Genomic DNA, 12,891 nt, shown 5'->3' on the forward strand with positions numbered 1-12,891 from the left:
CAATAATATTTTGTTATAGCTTCTAAATGGACTAAGATAGTTAGATAGTTAGCTAGATCCCCAGGTTGAAAAAAAAAAAGTGAGGGAGAGTCCAGTTCCTGGTTCTAAGCTGTCATGATGCTCAACTCTCCTGCCTGGTTTGGGGCTGATCTAGTATCCTCATTAAAAGGGAAAAAATAAAAAATAAATCAGCTCTTATCTTTCACTCAAACAAGGGTGTCTCTATGATTGGCTGGGAAATGTGTTCATTTTGATCAAACTTCACTAATACTTAGCAATCTTCAGTCATAGCTTATTGAGTCCCCCCCACAAATGTCACAGTGGCAACTTCAAAACTTCTTTATTCTCTTGATCTCACCATCTGTGTGTTAACAGTCCAAACCAGCCTGCTTGGTTAGCATGTGCTATCTTGTATGGTTTCATATTTGGGGGATAGGTGGCACTACTAGGAAGTAATATGAATGGTTTAGCCATCCAAATGATTATTACTACCACAAAATAATCATGTTATGACACAGTAATTGTATTTCCATATGTGGCCACTGTCCCTGCCATTTCTGAAATGCGTGTTCAACTTTTCCTCTGTAATAGTGAATCCGTCACTTCCACAGGTAGACATGATTTTCAAAAGACTGAAAGTCTTTTAGTCGGGGTAGGTAGATAGAAAGAATAGTCACACATTTTAGTTACAAATATTATTGGTCAAAACAGGGTACAGTACTTGATATCAGACACCCATTAAGCTCATAATTATAATAGACACATTCTCTTCCTAAAGGACAAACTCTTAAAAGATAATAATTTGTAGACATAAGTTCTATTACATTTATTAAATTTAATCCACATTCTTTATCATCATCACCTCTTTCTGTCACTGTCATTCAGGCCTCTGGAGTAGAAATCAAAGACTTAAGATGCCCAGTATATTGGAGAAGTAGGGTTTCATCTAAATTTGTTTTTGGTGTTTAGGTTCCTTAAAATGATTACTCAATAGAAATTGTACCTCTAAAGAAGAGTCAAATATTCAGGTAGGTCAAAAGATATGTGAACACAAAAGAAGATTACAGACCAACTTCAATCATTTGATTCACTGTCATAATACATCACGCCCAGTTATGTTAGCCATTGATCCAAAGTCAAAGTGTTGGACCTCTGAAACTCTTGCCCTCAACCACAGTCCAGAGCTCTGGATAGATATAATGTACTCTTTTTTGTTTTTTTTTTTAAGTCATAAGTTTCTTCCTGTTATGAGGGATAAGCAGTAGCCACTTTTTTTTTTAAGACTTCACAGAGGCATCAAGAAACTGCAAAGTAAGGTATATAAATGTCAAGTTTTAGCCAGTTGATCACAAAGTGAGTTAGATCTCAGAAACCATCCCAAGACAAGCCAGTGCAACCGACTTCTTAGTGCAAATTTCAGCTAGTGTGATCAAAGATAATGAGTCATCCAGCCTGGTATTTTAAAAACACTAAAGCTGCTTCGATGTTTTTTTCTTTTCCTGAGCTTCACTGTAACTGAAACTACACTTGTACTTTGAGATATGGTTCTTGGGCATGAATTATACACCATTCCAACACTGAGTAGTTTTCAATTTAAAGAGTGCACCTAGGCATGATCCTTGTAGTGGGCTAGCCTGAAAATATTAGCAGAACCTCATCATGAGGAAGTCTAATTTGCTGTCTACAGTAGAAATTTGAGGTACTATACATACCTTCAAGTGGACAGACAATTGGCTAAGGCCTTAAAAGACTTTTTGGTAGAAAGAAATGTTTACTCTCATGCTCTCTCATACAAGGGTATCCGCAGAGTTTTAAAAACATGATCAGTTTTGTCCTACTTGAGAAAATGACTGTGTGGCTCCTATGGGGGTGATGGGATGTACTACGGTAACTTGGAGAAAAAGGGTGTGTGTGAGCTTTAAGGTCATCAAGACTTGAATGTTGGCTCTGTACTTGCCTGCCTCCTGTGTTGCTTGGTGGGTTACTCTGCCTTTCTGAAACCAGACTCCTTATCTCTTAAGTGAAGCTGCTACATCACCTTGTCACAGGGCTGCTATGAAGATGAAGTCTGACAGTGTGTGTAAACAATGCAGGACCAGATCAGTAAGAGTTCACTGCCTTCTGACCCTCCTTCCCATACTCTTGCGTCTGGTACCCAGTACAGTGTCTCAGAAGACTGCAGAATTCCTGTGACTGGGATGCCATCACCCTTAGCCTCAGGCCGGATGAAAGTCAGAGTGAGGATGACTTCCCTTCCACAAGCTTCCTCCTAAAGGTGTCACCAAAGGAGGCTTGTGCGGTACCTACTATGCAAACTTGAATGAACTCATGCTGGCTCTTTAAGAAGCAAAACCAAAAAACTCTGCTTAGTAATTTTAAAATTTTACAATATTTTGAAATTATGTCTTTACTCACTCAAATACCCAGACCAGTTTTCTAATTATAGACACTTGATGTCCAAAGAGCTGACTTTTAAGTAATTTGTCCCTTGATTTCCGTAAATGTCCAATGAGAGCGTCATATGTAGGCATTAGAATGCAAAAAATAAACTTGTTTTCTGTCTTCAATGATTTCCCGGCTTCGGGAAAGGAGACAAAACCATCCTAATTTGACTGCATCATAGTTGGAAGTATGCAAAAGCGAACACTGTTTGCAGAGCACTTCAAAGTTCAAAGCACTTTTCCCACATTTCAGCTTCATAGTCATCAGATGAGCCAGATGTCACTGTTACTAATCATTTCCAGGTCAGACACAAGGAAGCCAAGCACGGGGAGGCAAAGTAACTTGACCAAATCACACGGATGATAACCACGATTCTGTCTCAGTCTCAGTTGTCTCTGCCTCTCAGCGTCCATGTGAAAACACATTCAGAATATATCTTATCAAACTTGCAAATGCCATACAAATGTCACCTGAGTTGTGTCTCCCAGGAAACAGGCACGGCATGCTCTGACCTTGGCCTCCCCTCTTGGCTCTTTCTCTCCCCCAGGAACCCAGCTCGGACCCAGCCGACTCTGATCGTGCCTGGTTGTTTCAGGCCTTGATGCTTTTGTGGGTACTGCTTCCTCTCCCCAAACACTCTTCCCCCGCCCACCCAACTCCATCTTCCTGTTCCTCCTCATGCACGGGGAGAGCACAGGTTTCACCCTCTCCAGGAGGCCCTTCTGCACTACCCTCCCCAAGCCATGTCCTATAGCTAGTGCCCTGGGTCTCCCCCTGCCAGGCCACAGCACGAATCTCAGCTCATCCTTGACGACTCTGCGGTTCTTGGCCTGTCTTTCCCCGCTAGACTGTGAGTTCCTTAGGGATGCCTTCGCCACCTGTGTTTAGCCCATTGGCTGTTTGTTGACTGAGTGAATAAATGAACATCTATTATACGACTTCCTTGCCTGGAGCGCCCTCTGAAGTAGCTGAGGCCCACAAGAAATCCACAGCTTTCCAGCAGCCTCAGAGCCACTGCTGGAGCAGGAGTGCAAACTAGAGCTTACCCAGTTTAAGTTCATGCCGTCTCTGAAAACGAGGACAGCAGTAACATCACCACCATGTCGTCTATCGGCCCTCATGCATGGCAGATGTCTTATTTCACTAGAGATGCTTGTATCTGACCTGCTACACACTTCCAGAGTGGTCTCTCTGCTCTCAGTCTAACCCCCACCTCAAATCACAGAATCATAGCTGCCCACCTCCATATGTCCAGTGCCTAAAACAATATCTGGCACACAATGACTTTCACTTAATACTCGTTGAATGAATGGGTGAGTGAAAATTGCTTAGGCACAGTCCTTTCCAAGTGTCCACACTGTCACTGTGGCACCTGACCCTGTAAAACGAGCTTGGCTGGGGGTGGGTACCTAACTAATGGCAGCCAATCTGCAGGATTCTCTGTCATCTATGATCCATCATCTGCTGTAAAAGTTGGCTTCACAGAGTAGATCCTTTCTAGAGAACTTGAACTAAGAAAGATCAAGAAAAATTCCAAGGCAAGTACACGGTCAATGGCTAAAAGAAACCAAGGTCAGATTGTTGCAGTGGCAGTAGGATCCATGAACCTATGAGCAAGAGAGCTTTGCTCAGACAGGAGAGTAAGAAAACTGGTCAGCAGGGAGGCCAACAGAAGTTGGCATGTCAGCTGAGCCCATGCCAACCTCAAGTGCTAAAGAAAGAGGAACCAGTTGCCTCAGTTCCTGATAATTTTCTCATTTCAACTCTCAGTCAGGTGCAAACTTGACTTTAGAGGGGGCATCCTTACTTTCAGAGAGGCTGAGTTTTAAAATGTGCCAGCTTCAGGTACAGGAGCACCATGCACTCACATGGTGACCTTGTGGCAATTAGATCAAAGGTGCCCCTCCCAGCTGGGTAAGAAGCCATTGACCTTTGTGCAAAGAGAAAGTTCCCCTTGTTTCCCTCCTTGGGGGGTGGGGCACACATGTCCATGCCAGGTGCACAGCTTGGCCAAGGCAGAACACTGGCTAGATTTGAGCCCTCCAGCACCCGCTCCACCCGGCATCCTTCTGCACGGTCTGCCTTTCCCGGCAGGGTCGCCTTGCTGTTCTGTCACCAAGCAGAGACCGAAAGTAAACTTAGACACAGATGGTCTTTGTTTGGCAAAAAAACACTCTTTAGACACACAAACTTAAAGTGAGCAGGTGTCTGTTGTCCCTGGTTTAGGGCACCTCCAGTCTAGTGCATGGTGCTCCTGTACCTGAAGCTGGCACATCCCCTTGGGACCCAGTCACCCTGGCACAGTACTATGCTTTGGTGAGCAAAGCATCAACTTAAAGAGTTACAACCTTAGAGGTCTCTGACAGGCACCCTGGGAGCACCCCCAAGGTATGCACAAGCAAGGCCTCCTCCAAGGGAGTAGGTGATCATCAACTGCAGAACTGCCCTGGGACACAGGACAGCACCTCGTGACAATGACGAGGAAGCAGAGGGTATGGACAGACAGGACATCCAGGTTGCTAGATTCCTCATTTCACTCAGTACTGATCAAGAAAACGATGAATTTGCTTTCCCTACCTACCTAGATATACCAACACATGGGATGCTGGCGGAGGCAGGGGTAATAATAATAAAAGAGTAATAATAATAAAAGAGCTGAGACTGGCTAGGCATGGTGGTGCACGCCTGTAGTCCCAGTGACTCAGGAAGCTGAGGCAGGAGGACCACACATTCAAAGCCAGTCTCAGCCACTTAGTGAGACTCTGTCTTAACATTTAAATATAATATTTATTTAAAAGGGAGACTGGTAAAGTGGTAAAGTGCCCCTGGGGTCAATCCTCAGTACCAAAAAAAAAAAAAAAAAAAGAGCTGAGACTGTTTTTGTTCACTAAGATGACCATCTGCTTATGAAGCACCTTTTGTAGGTGGCTGAAATGGTTTTCTGTTCCATGAGCCCAGTGTGCGTCACTTGAAGAGACCGCTAACCCCCATAGGCACAGAACAGTGTTTAGCATACAGTGGGGTTACAGCCATCAATTTCTGCACACTTACAAAAGGAATTCTAGGTGGTATCCAAAGGCTCTCTGCTTCCTAAACACTGGGCTTATCCTAAGAGTCTATAAGAAGCAGCTAATTTAGGACTGGGTCTGTAACTCAGTGGCAGAGCAGTTGACTAGCACATGTGAGGCACTAGGTTCGATGATTAGCACCACATAAAAATAAATAAAATAAAGGTATTTTGTCCATGTACAACTAAAAAAATCTGAAAAAGAAACAGCTAATCATACGGAAGCTTTCAACTTGGAACAAGACCAATCTACAAATTAAAAGAACTATGTAGCTATGTAAACCTTGTTTCAAGATTTTACTTTTAAAACTTAATTAAAACCTTGCTTTATTTACAAAGAAATACTAGATTTAAAAAAAAAAAATCCAGACCTTTTGTTGCACTTAAGAACTGTGAGTTCAAAAACCATAAGACAAAAATCAGTTGGAGCTTTTATAATGCCAAAGCAATTCCACTTTTTAATAAGGTCAATAAAAAGGCTTATTCATCAGTTCTATTGTCATTTCAATTTTCTCTTTTAAATTCTGTATTTGAAAACACTTGGGTTCCTTAACATTTTTGTATGAATTTTAAAATATAAAACTAAAGATTTTGCTGATAAAGCGCATGCATTTTTATTATGTGAAAAATGAACTCCTCAAACCAGGAATCAAATAAAAGCCCCTGAAGTCTGAAATGACTTTTTTGGGGGGGCGGGTAACCGAGGATTAAACTCAGGAGTACTCAACCACTGAGTCACATCCCCAGTCCTATTTTGTATTTTATTTAGAGACAGGATCTCACTGAGTAGCTTCTACCTCGCTTTCCCTGAGGCTGGCTTTGAACTCGCCCTCCTCCTTCTCAGCCTCCTGGGACTACAGGAGTACACCACACGCCCTGTCTGAAATGGCTTCTTGACACTTGACAAAAGCCTAGTAATAATAGAGACCTCTCAGGGAATGGGGATTTTCTAGGGAGATCTCCACAGCAGAAATACAGAGCCAGCACTAAGCAGGTCTTTTAAAAATATGTTTGGTATTAGACTGTAATTGCAGTACCTGGTAAAATGTTAGCTTTTTAATATTCTTTGGAAGAAAGAATGGAGGGGAATTGGTGGTGGCAGGTGGGATGATGGCTGTGGCAAGCAGGCAGTGGTCAGTTGTCTTGGAGTGAAGCTGTTCTCTGACAACTCATGGGGAAAACCCTTCCTTCCCCTTCCTTCACCCTGCAGGGAACACAGCACTGAAAAAGGCGATTTCCTTTCCCCCTCAACCTCTCCCAGGGACTCCTACCGGGGAGATCTTGGAAATGATCCCATAGGAAGAATGATTTGACAACCAGCGGAATCAAGAATGAGAATGAGAAAGGCTGCTTAGGAGGTTTCGTAGTGAAAAGAGGACTAATGGAGACGGGGAAGGTACTTCAGGGCTTCAAGCTCACACTTGCCTAGGCCAGCCTTAGTCACAGTATCATAATAATACATGGCCATAGGACAATGGTTCTCAAGCTTGGCCTCAGGGATTCACCTAATGCTGGACTGCACCTGATATCGATTAAATCAGAATCCCTGGAGGTGGGACCAGTCACAAATTGTTTAATTGTTGTTGTTGTTTTGTTTTCAATTCCCCAAGAGATTCCTATGTGTATCCAGTGTTCAAAAGAAAGGCTTTCCAAACTTTAAGCTACCCAAGAACAGCCTGGGGATCTTATCAACATGCAGATTTGGATTAAGTAGGTCTGGGGTGGGGCTGAGATTCTGAGATGAGGCTGGTGCTGCTGGCCCAGGGTTGGGTTCTGGCAAAGTCACATAGGAGCTAGCTCTCAATATTGCCTCCAAGTGTACCCAGAGTTGCTGGGGGTGGCCCGGAAATTGGGCTATTCCAGGAATGTTTTCACAAAGTGTGTCAACTCCTTAATGTGCATCTAAGAAAATTCAGGTGTCATTTTGCTGGTTCTCTGATCCATCAAAGGCTGCGGCATTCTTGGAAAATACTCTGTCAGTGAGGGACTGGCTCATTCTTTTTCTCAAAGATTCTAAGAAGGCTCTGATCTGATAATGGAATCCAGTCACATGGAAGACACTCACTCTCCTAGCTATGGGGCAGAGCAATACTGAGCTGAAAGCTGTCATTTCTTAACACCCTATAAGAAGGCATAGAAAAGACAAGAATCCTTGGAAGTAAAACTAACTTAATAAACATGGTTCACATGATGTACGTTTTGCACAATCACATTTGAAAGACTTTTACTGTCCTTTTTCTAAGTATAGGACTTAATTTCTATCTGTAAATACACAAATTGGAGATATTATCTATGCTTAATTATAGTATCAACAGGACTAATATTCAGTTGTCTCCTTAGGGCCATCTAATAGTTAATATTTGTTAAAAAAAAATCAATCAAGATTACTCACGGCTTGAGTTCAGTTAGTTCAAGACACCCAAAGCTGGAGGTAAAATTCATTTTTATTCTGTGTCTTCGTAAAATAAATTCAGAGGAAGACTCTTTACACAAATTCCATGATTAACATCCCACTACTTGTATTTAATAATTCTGACTGGCTTTATCCATGGTGATCTGCAAAATCAGGTCAGTAATGGCTTTGATGCTTTTTAAGTACACACACTGGGTGGCAAAACTGTTTTAAAAGAATAAGACAATAGTAGGCTTTTGTGGAAAACAGCTAGCTAGCTGAAGTGGAGACAGAGGCATAGAAATGTGCTCTTTGTGAAGCAGGAACATGGCCTCATGTAGCAGTGAGGTTGAGTTAGAGATCACAGAAGGCCTGACCCCAGAACACCCAGCCAGAAAGAGGTAGTGACCCAGGTAGTGCATACAGGCACACCAGAGCAAGGGCCTTTGTTGTTGGTGGTGGTTGCAATGTCAGTTTCATTTCGAGTTTCCCAGCTCCCTTGCATCTCCATAGATTGCAAATTATTAAACAGTCAGTGAAAACTTGTGGACTTAAAAAAGAAAAAAAAAACTAGTTCTACAGGCTGGGGATGTAGCTCAGTGACAGATGGCTTGCCTAGCATGCGTGAGGTTCTGGGTTCGATCCCCAACACTGGAAATAAATACAATCATCATCATCTAAAATTTTTAGGATAATACTTTGTTCAAAAACACTTTGAATGATTAGTTATTTAATTCATGTAACCTCCCCCGTGTGATAATTCCATAATATCATTCCCACGTTAAATACAGATATATGAGAGACAAGGTCAAGTGATTTGCCCAACATTCTACAGCACAGCCTGACAGCATGGGGCCTCAGCCGAGTTCCTGGTTCTGCCATCCAGGTGCACCAGGCAATCTCTGAGGACACAGTGTAGAGGGCCAGTGCTACAGCAGCGATGCTGGCTCCAGTCTTTTCCAAATAACAGTGAAGGATGAAATACCCAAACAGCCTGGACAAACTCTCACTACCACTTGTACCGGTTTTTACAGGAAGGAAAACTCATATCCCGGGTCCTGTTACCAGCAAACATTCAAAGAACCCTTAATTTCAGAAACCTGAGCAGCTGCGAGGGCTCCTTATAACCGCACTAGTCCCAGCCCCTCAAGTCCGGGGACCGCACCCTTCCAAGGGACTGAAGTCGCACTGAAGACCGAGAAGGTTCCTCTTCCTGATGGACAAACCTAAAGAACCCAAGCTGTCGCCGGCGCTGCCTGGCGCCATACAGCCTAGAGGGTGCGCTTGGTAAACCAGCAGAGACCGCTCACTGCACTCGCCCTGGCCAAACGCGCACCCACCGGGCGCACCTCCTCATTGTCTGCATTTAGCATCCTCCACCGAGGTTCACCGAGCCTCCGCAGCCGAGCAGGAAGCGGCAATCGCGGGAGATCACCTCCACCCCCGTCTCCACCAGCCTGCCCGGCTGGTGCCCGCTAGCGCCCCGGGCTGGCTGCATCGTCTCTCCGCCACCTGCCCGCCGCTGGCCCTCCACCGGCCCGCGTCCCAAGCCACCCTTACCTGAGCCGGAGATGTGGACCCGGAGCGGGCGGCCCCTGCTGGAGGACGATGAGAGGTCGCTCTGGGAGCGGCCGCGGGGACTCAGGTCTCCGGGCAGCCAGCGCAGGGCAGACGCCGGCGGCGGAGCGGGAGCCTCGGACTCGGAGGCTGGAGCAGCCGCCGCCAGCTCGGCCGGCTCGCCCGGGAGCCCCGCGGGACTCCTCCCCGCCTCGGCCATCGGTTCCGGGCGCCGGGCCCGCGCGCCGGCGCGGAGGACTGCGCTACCGGGTGCTGCCCCGCGCGTCGCGACCCCGAGGCAGCGAGGCCGGCGAGGCTGGACGCCCGGTGCCGAGAAGCGGGTGGAGAGGGCGGGAGGAGGAAGAGGACAGAAAAGTTTGCACAGGAAGGAGCCGCCTACAGTCGACTCTCACTCCCGCGGGCGAAAGCCGCAGGGTTGAAGCTGGGCGGCCCTCGGTGCCGGTGAACCTGCCCGGCTGCTCCTCCCCCAGGCGCCAGGCACTGCCCCTTTGCAGGACCGCAGCGGAGGGTCCCCCCTGGTGGGGCGCGGTTCACCCAGTCGGCTGGCCGCAGAAAAGTGGAGTCTGGGCTTGGGGAGCTGGGATGCAAAGTCAGGGCTAACGGTACCTTTTCTACACGGAGGCGGGGGGCGGCGCGGGGACGACTTGTCCACGCACTTAACCGTCTTGTAATAGGACAGCAACCATCGTACCCAGTTTACGGGTACTGGCGCCCAGGGGCCTTGGGATCGCGGTGGGTTAGTGGCAAATCTGGAGTTGTTTGCGAAGTCAAGCCTGACCTCTCCCACCACTAAAGCACCCTGCCCTCAATGCCCATCTCTATTCTCACCGTTGTCCACATCCCTGGGTTTCTGTCTGCTGGGTCAAATTCAAAGGTCATGTTTAAAAAGCCAGTCTTCTGAGAACTGAACCAACACCATAGATTGGATGTCTGAGTCAACCCTTTCTCACAGGGAAGAAGCTGAGTTGATGGGAAGTATCTTGGTTGACACGGCATCTTGTAGGGTGTTGCAAAATGCCCAGTGGAGATTTTTCCTAATTCCTTCGGTGATTTCAGGACCTGAGCTTAATCGGTTTTACAGATAGGTCCCTCAGTTGTGGCTTGTCCAGAATGGAAAGGCTGTAAGTTAAGCTCAGGAGTCACCACTTCTGGAAGGTACCGGGAGAGAAGTGGGCAGGAAGAGAAGGAGACTATGGAGGGGAAGGACAGAGTTAGCAATTGCCACTTACCACACACATCCACAGCCATATTCCAGGCGCTACATCAGGCACTTTGCAGATAATATATTATTTAATAAGAGAACAAACCCAAACAGTGAATGTAAGAGAAAAACAAAAACCAGGAGTGCAAAGTGGAGAAGCCCCTGGAAACCCACAAAGCAACTAGGTCATCATCACCATAATAGTTTGCCCTTGATAATTGAAAAGGTTGTTCCCCATAATTCTCACAGCAACTCTGTGGGAAGGTTATAAGTGTTCCAGCTTTACTGTGAAAACTGTCCAAATACAGGTCCCTTTCCACAAAGCCAGCCAAGGTTGCCTGATCTTGCTCTAAATATTTCCCACTAATGAACCCTTTAAATGTATACCTACCTCAAATGTCACTTTACTTTCTGGATAAAGTGTATAGTTTATGATACTAAAATGATGGGCTATGTGTCACTTCAATGATAAAAGTAAAAGGGCACTTAGATGGATTTTATACTTACCCCCAAATAGTTAACATTAGGTTACATTGAGTTATAATTAGATTACAACATGAGATTATAACCTTGAATAATAAATGCTAGATTACAATGGCAATTCTCACTGCCCTTGGCAATCTAGTATACTGTATTACTGGATGGGTGGTGACAATGCTGTCTATTCCCCTCATGTCCACTTCCTCAACAGCTAGCTCAGCCATGTGCAATCCCCCTCCTCCCCAGGGTGTACATCCCAGAGGCTCCACGTGGGTCTCCCCACCATCTGCTGTCTCTGTTGCCTACGATGTGAGTGCTCACAGTCTTCCAGGCTGCTTGCTTCTCCTGTCTCTGGTATCTTCCATATCATCTCTTGTGAAGAGAAATGAGTAATTAAGTACTTTAAAAACACAAGAAGTCTTCTCTGACTCATTATTCACGTATTCCAATAATCCATTATTTTGACTTTTATTCAAGAAATATGTACTTGAGTGCCTTTTGTGGGCCAAGCACTGTGCTAGACATTCCATGCCCTGTGTTCCTCCCCTCATTTTCCCTTTGCAGCCAAGCTTCCAGAGAGAGAGAGAGAGAGAGAGAGTAGTTTACACTTGCAATTCCTGTGCTTTGTTATTTTCCCTTTCCACTCACTCCTCTGCTGTCTGCAGTGTGACTTCTGCCTCCAGTACTGCACGATGCTGCTTTGGCAGCTGTCACTTTGAAGCACCTAGATGCTGGTATACTGGGAACCTCCCAGTTCTCGCTTAGTTGGACTTGTTCTGCAGCCTTTAACATGTTCAATAATTTGCTCCTCTTCTAGACTCTACCGTCCTGGTTTCTAGGGCACTCATCTCTCTAGTTGTTCCTCTAGCCTTTTGATTCCTTCTTACCCTCTTCTCAGGGTCTCTTTTTGCCACCTTCCCTTGGATAGTGTTGCCTAGAGTCCCAGCATCAACCTTTTTCTCTTTGCAATTAACAAATTTTGCCTGGAACATCTGGCCTGGGGTTTTGAGCACAGATGACTACCAAATCTCCATCCCGGACTTTTGCCCTGAGCTCCAGATCCCAATGTCCAGCTGCCTACTGGGTTTCCCTTCTTGAAGTTTCCTTGACACTGACTGGGTGGGTAGTCAACATTCCCAACGCTGAATTCCTTCTCTGCAAGTCTGCTCTGCCTATTCTCAATAAGTGTCTTCAGAATCAGTTTCTTCTTGCAATTCACAGTCACCTGTATTGTTAGAACCTTCATCTTCTGTTTTCTTTTAAAAGGACTCTCTGCCTCTAGAGTCACTTTCTCCCACTCTGCCCCCATCTCATTCCTAGTATGATCTTTCTAAAACATCCTCAAGACTTTGCTGCCCCTCCATTTAAATTCTTTTCAGAAGGCTGGGAAGGTAGCTTAGTGGTAGAGCTCGTGCTTAGCATGCACAAGGCTCAATCCCTAGCACCTACCTAAATAAATGAATAAATTATTTTAACACAGTGTGCAGTCAAATAGATGATTTTTCCTCCTCCTCCTCCTTCTTCTTTTTATGTGTGTGTGTGTGTGTGTGTGTGTGTGTGTGTGTGTGTGTGTATTACTAAGGATTGATCTAGGGCCTTGCACATGCTAGGTAAGCACTCTACCACTGAGCCACATCCCCAGCCCATGGCACATAGATATGCATACTCAGCATGTGTATCAGGGCTTCTGTATCCTGCCCAGGCTCTTCCCTCACTGCTGTTCCCTTTGGC

The 12,891-nt window shown here is 45.5% G+C and overlaps 1 protein-coding gene across 8 annotated transcripts in view; it reads right to left on the bottom strand.

Moving 5' to 3' along the window:
- Phactr2 (phosphatase and actin regulator 2) overlaps positions 1-9,693 on the bottom strand; it is a 269,022-nt gene extending 259,329 nt beyond the window's left edge. For all 8 annotated transcript variants that reach the window (XM_078018989.1, XM_078018984.1, XM_078018987.1 and 5 more), the window contains exon 1: positions 9,462-9,693. In XM_078018989.1, the coding sequence (XP_077875115.1) occupies positions 9,462-9,678 (217 nt within the window). In that variant the 5' untranslated portion in view covers positions 9,679-9,693. The remainder of the gene's footprint in view (positions 1-9,461) is intronic.
- Between the last annotated feature and the right edge of the window lie 3,198 nt (positions 9,694-12,891).

The sequence above is a fragment of the Ictidomys tridecemlineatus genome, chromosome 8 (genome assembly GCF_052094955.1).
Source record: "Ictidomys tridecemlineatus isolate mIctTri1 chromosome 8, mIctTri1.hap1, whole genome shotgun sequence".
NCBI lineage: Eukaryota > Metazoa > Chordata > Mammalia > Rodentia > Sciuridae > Ictidomys > Ictidomys tridecemlineatus.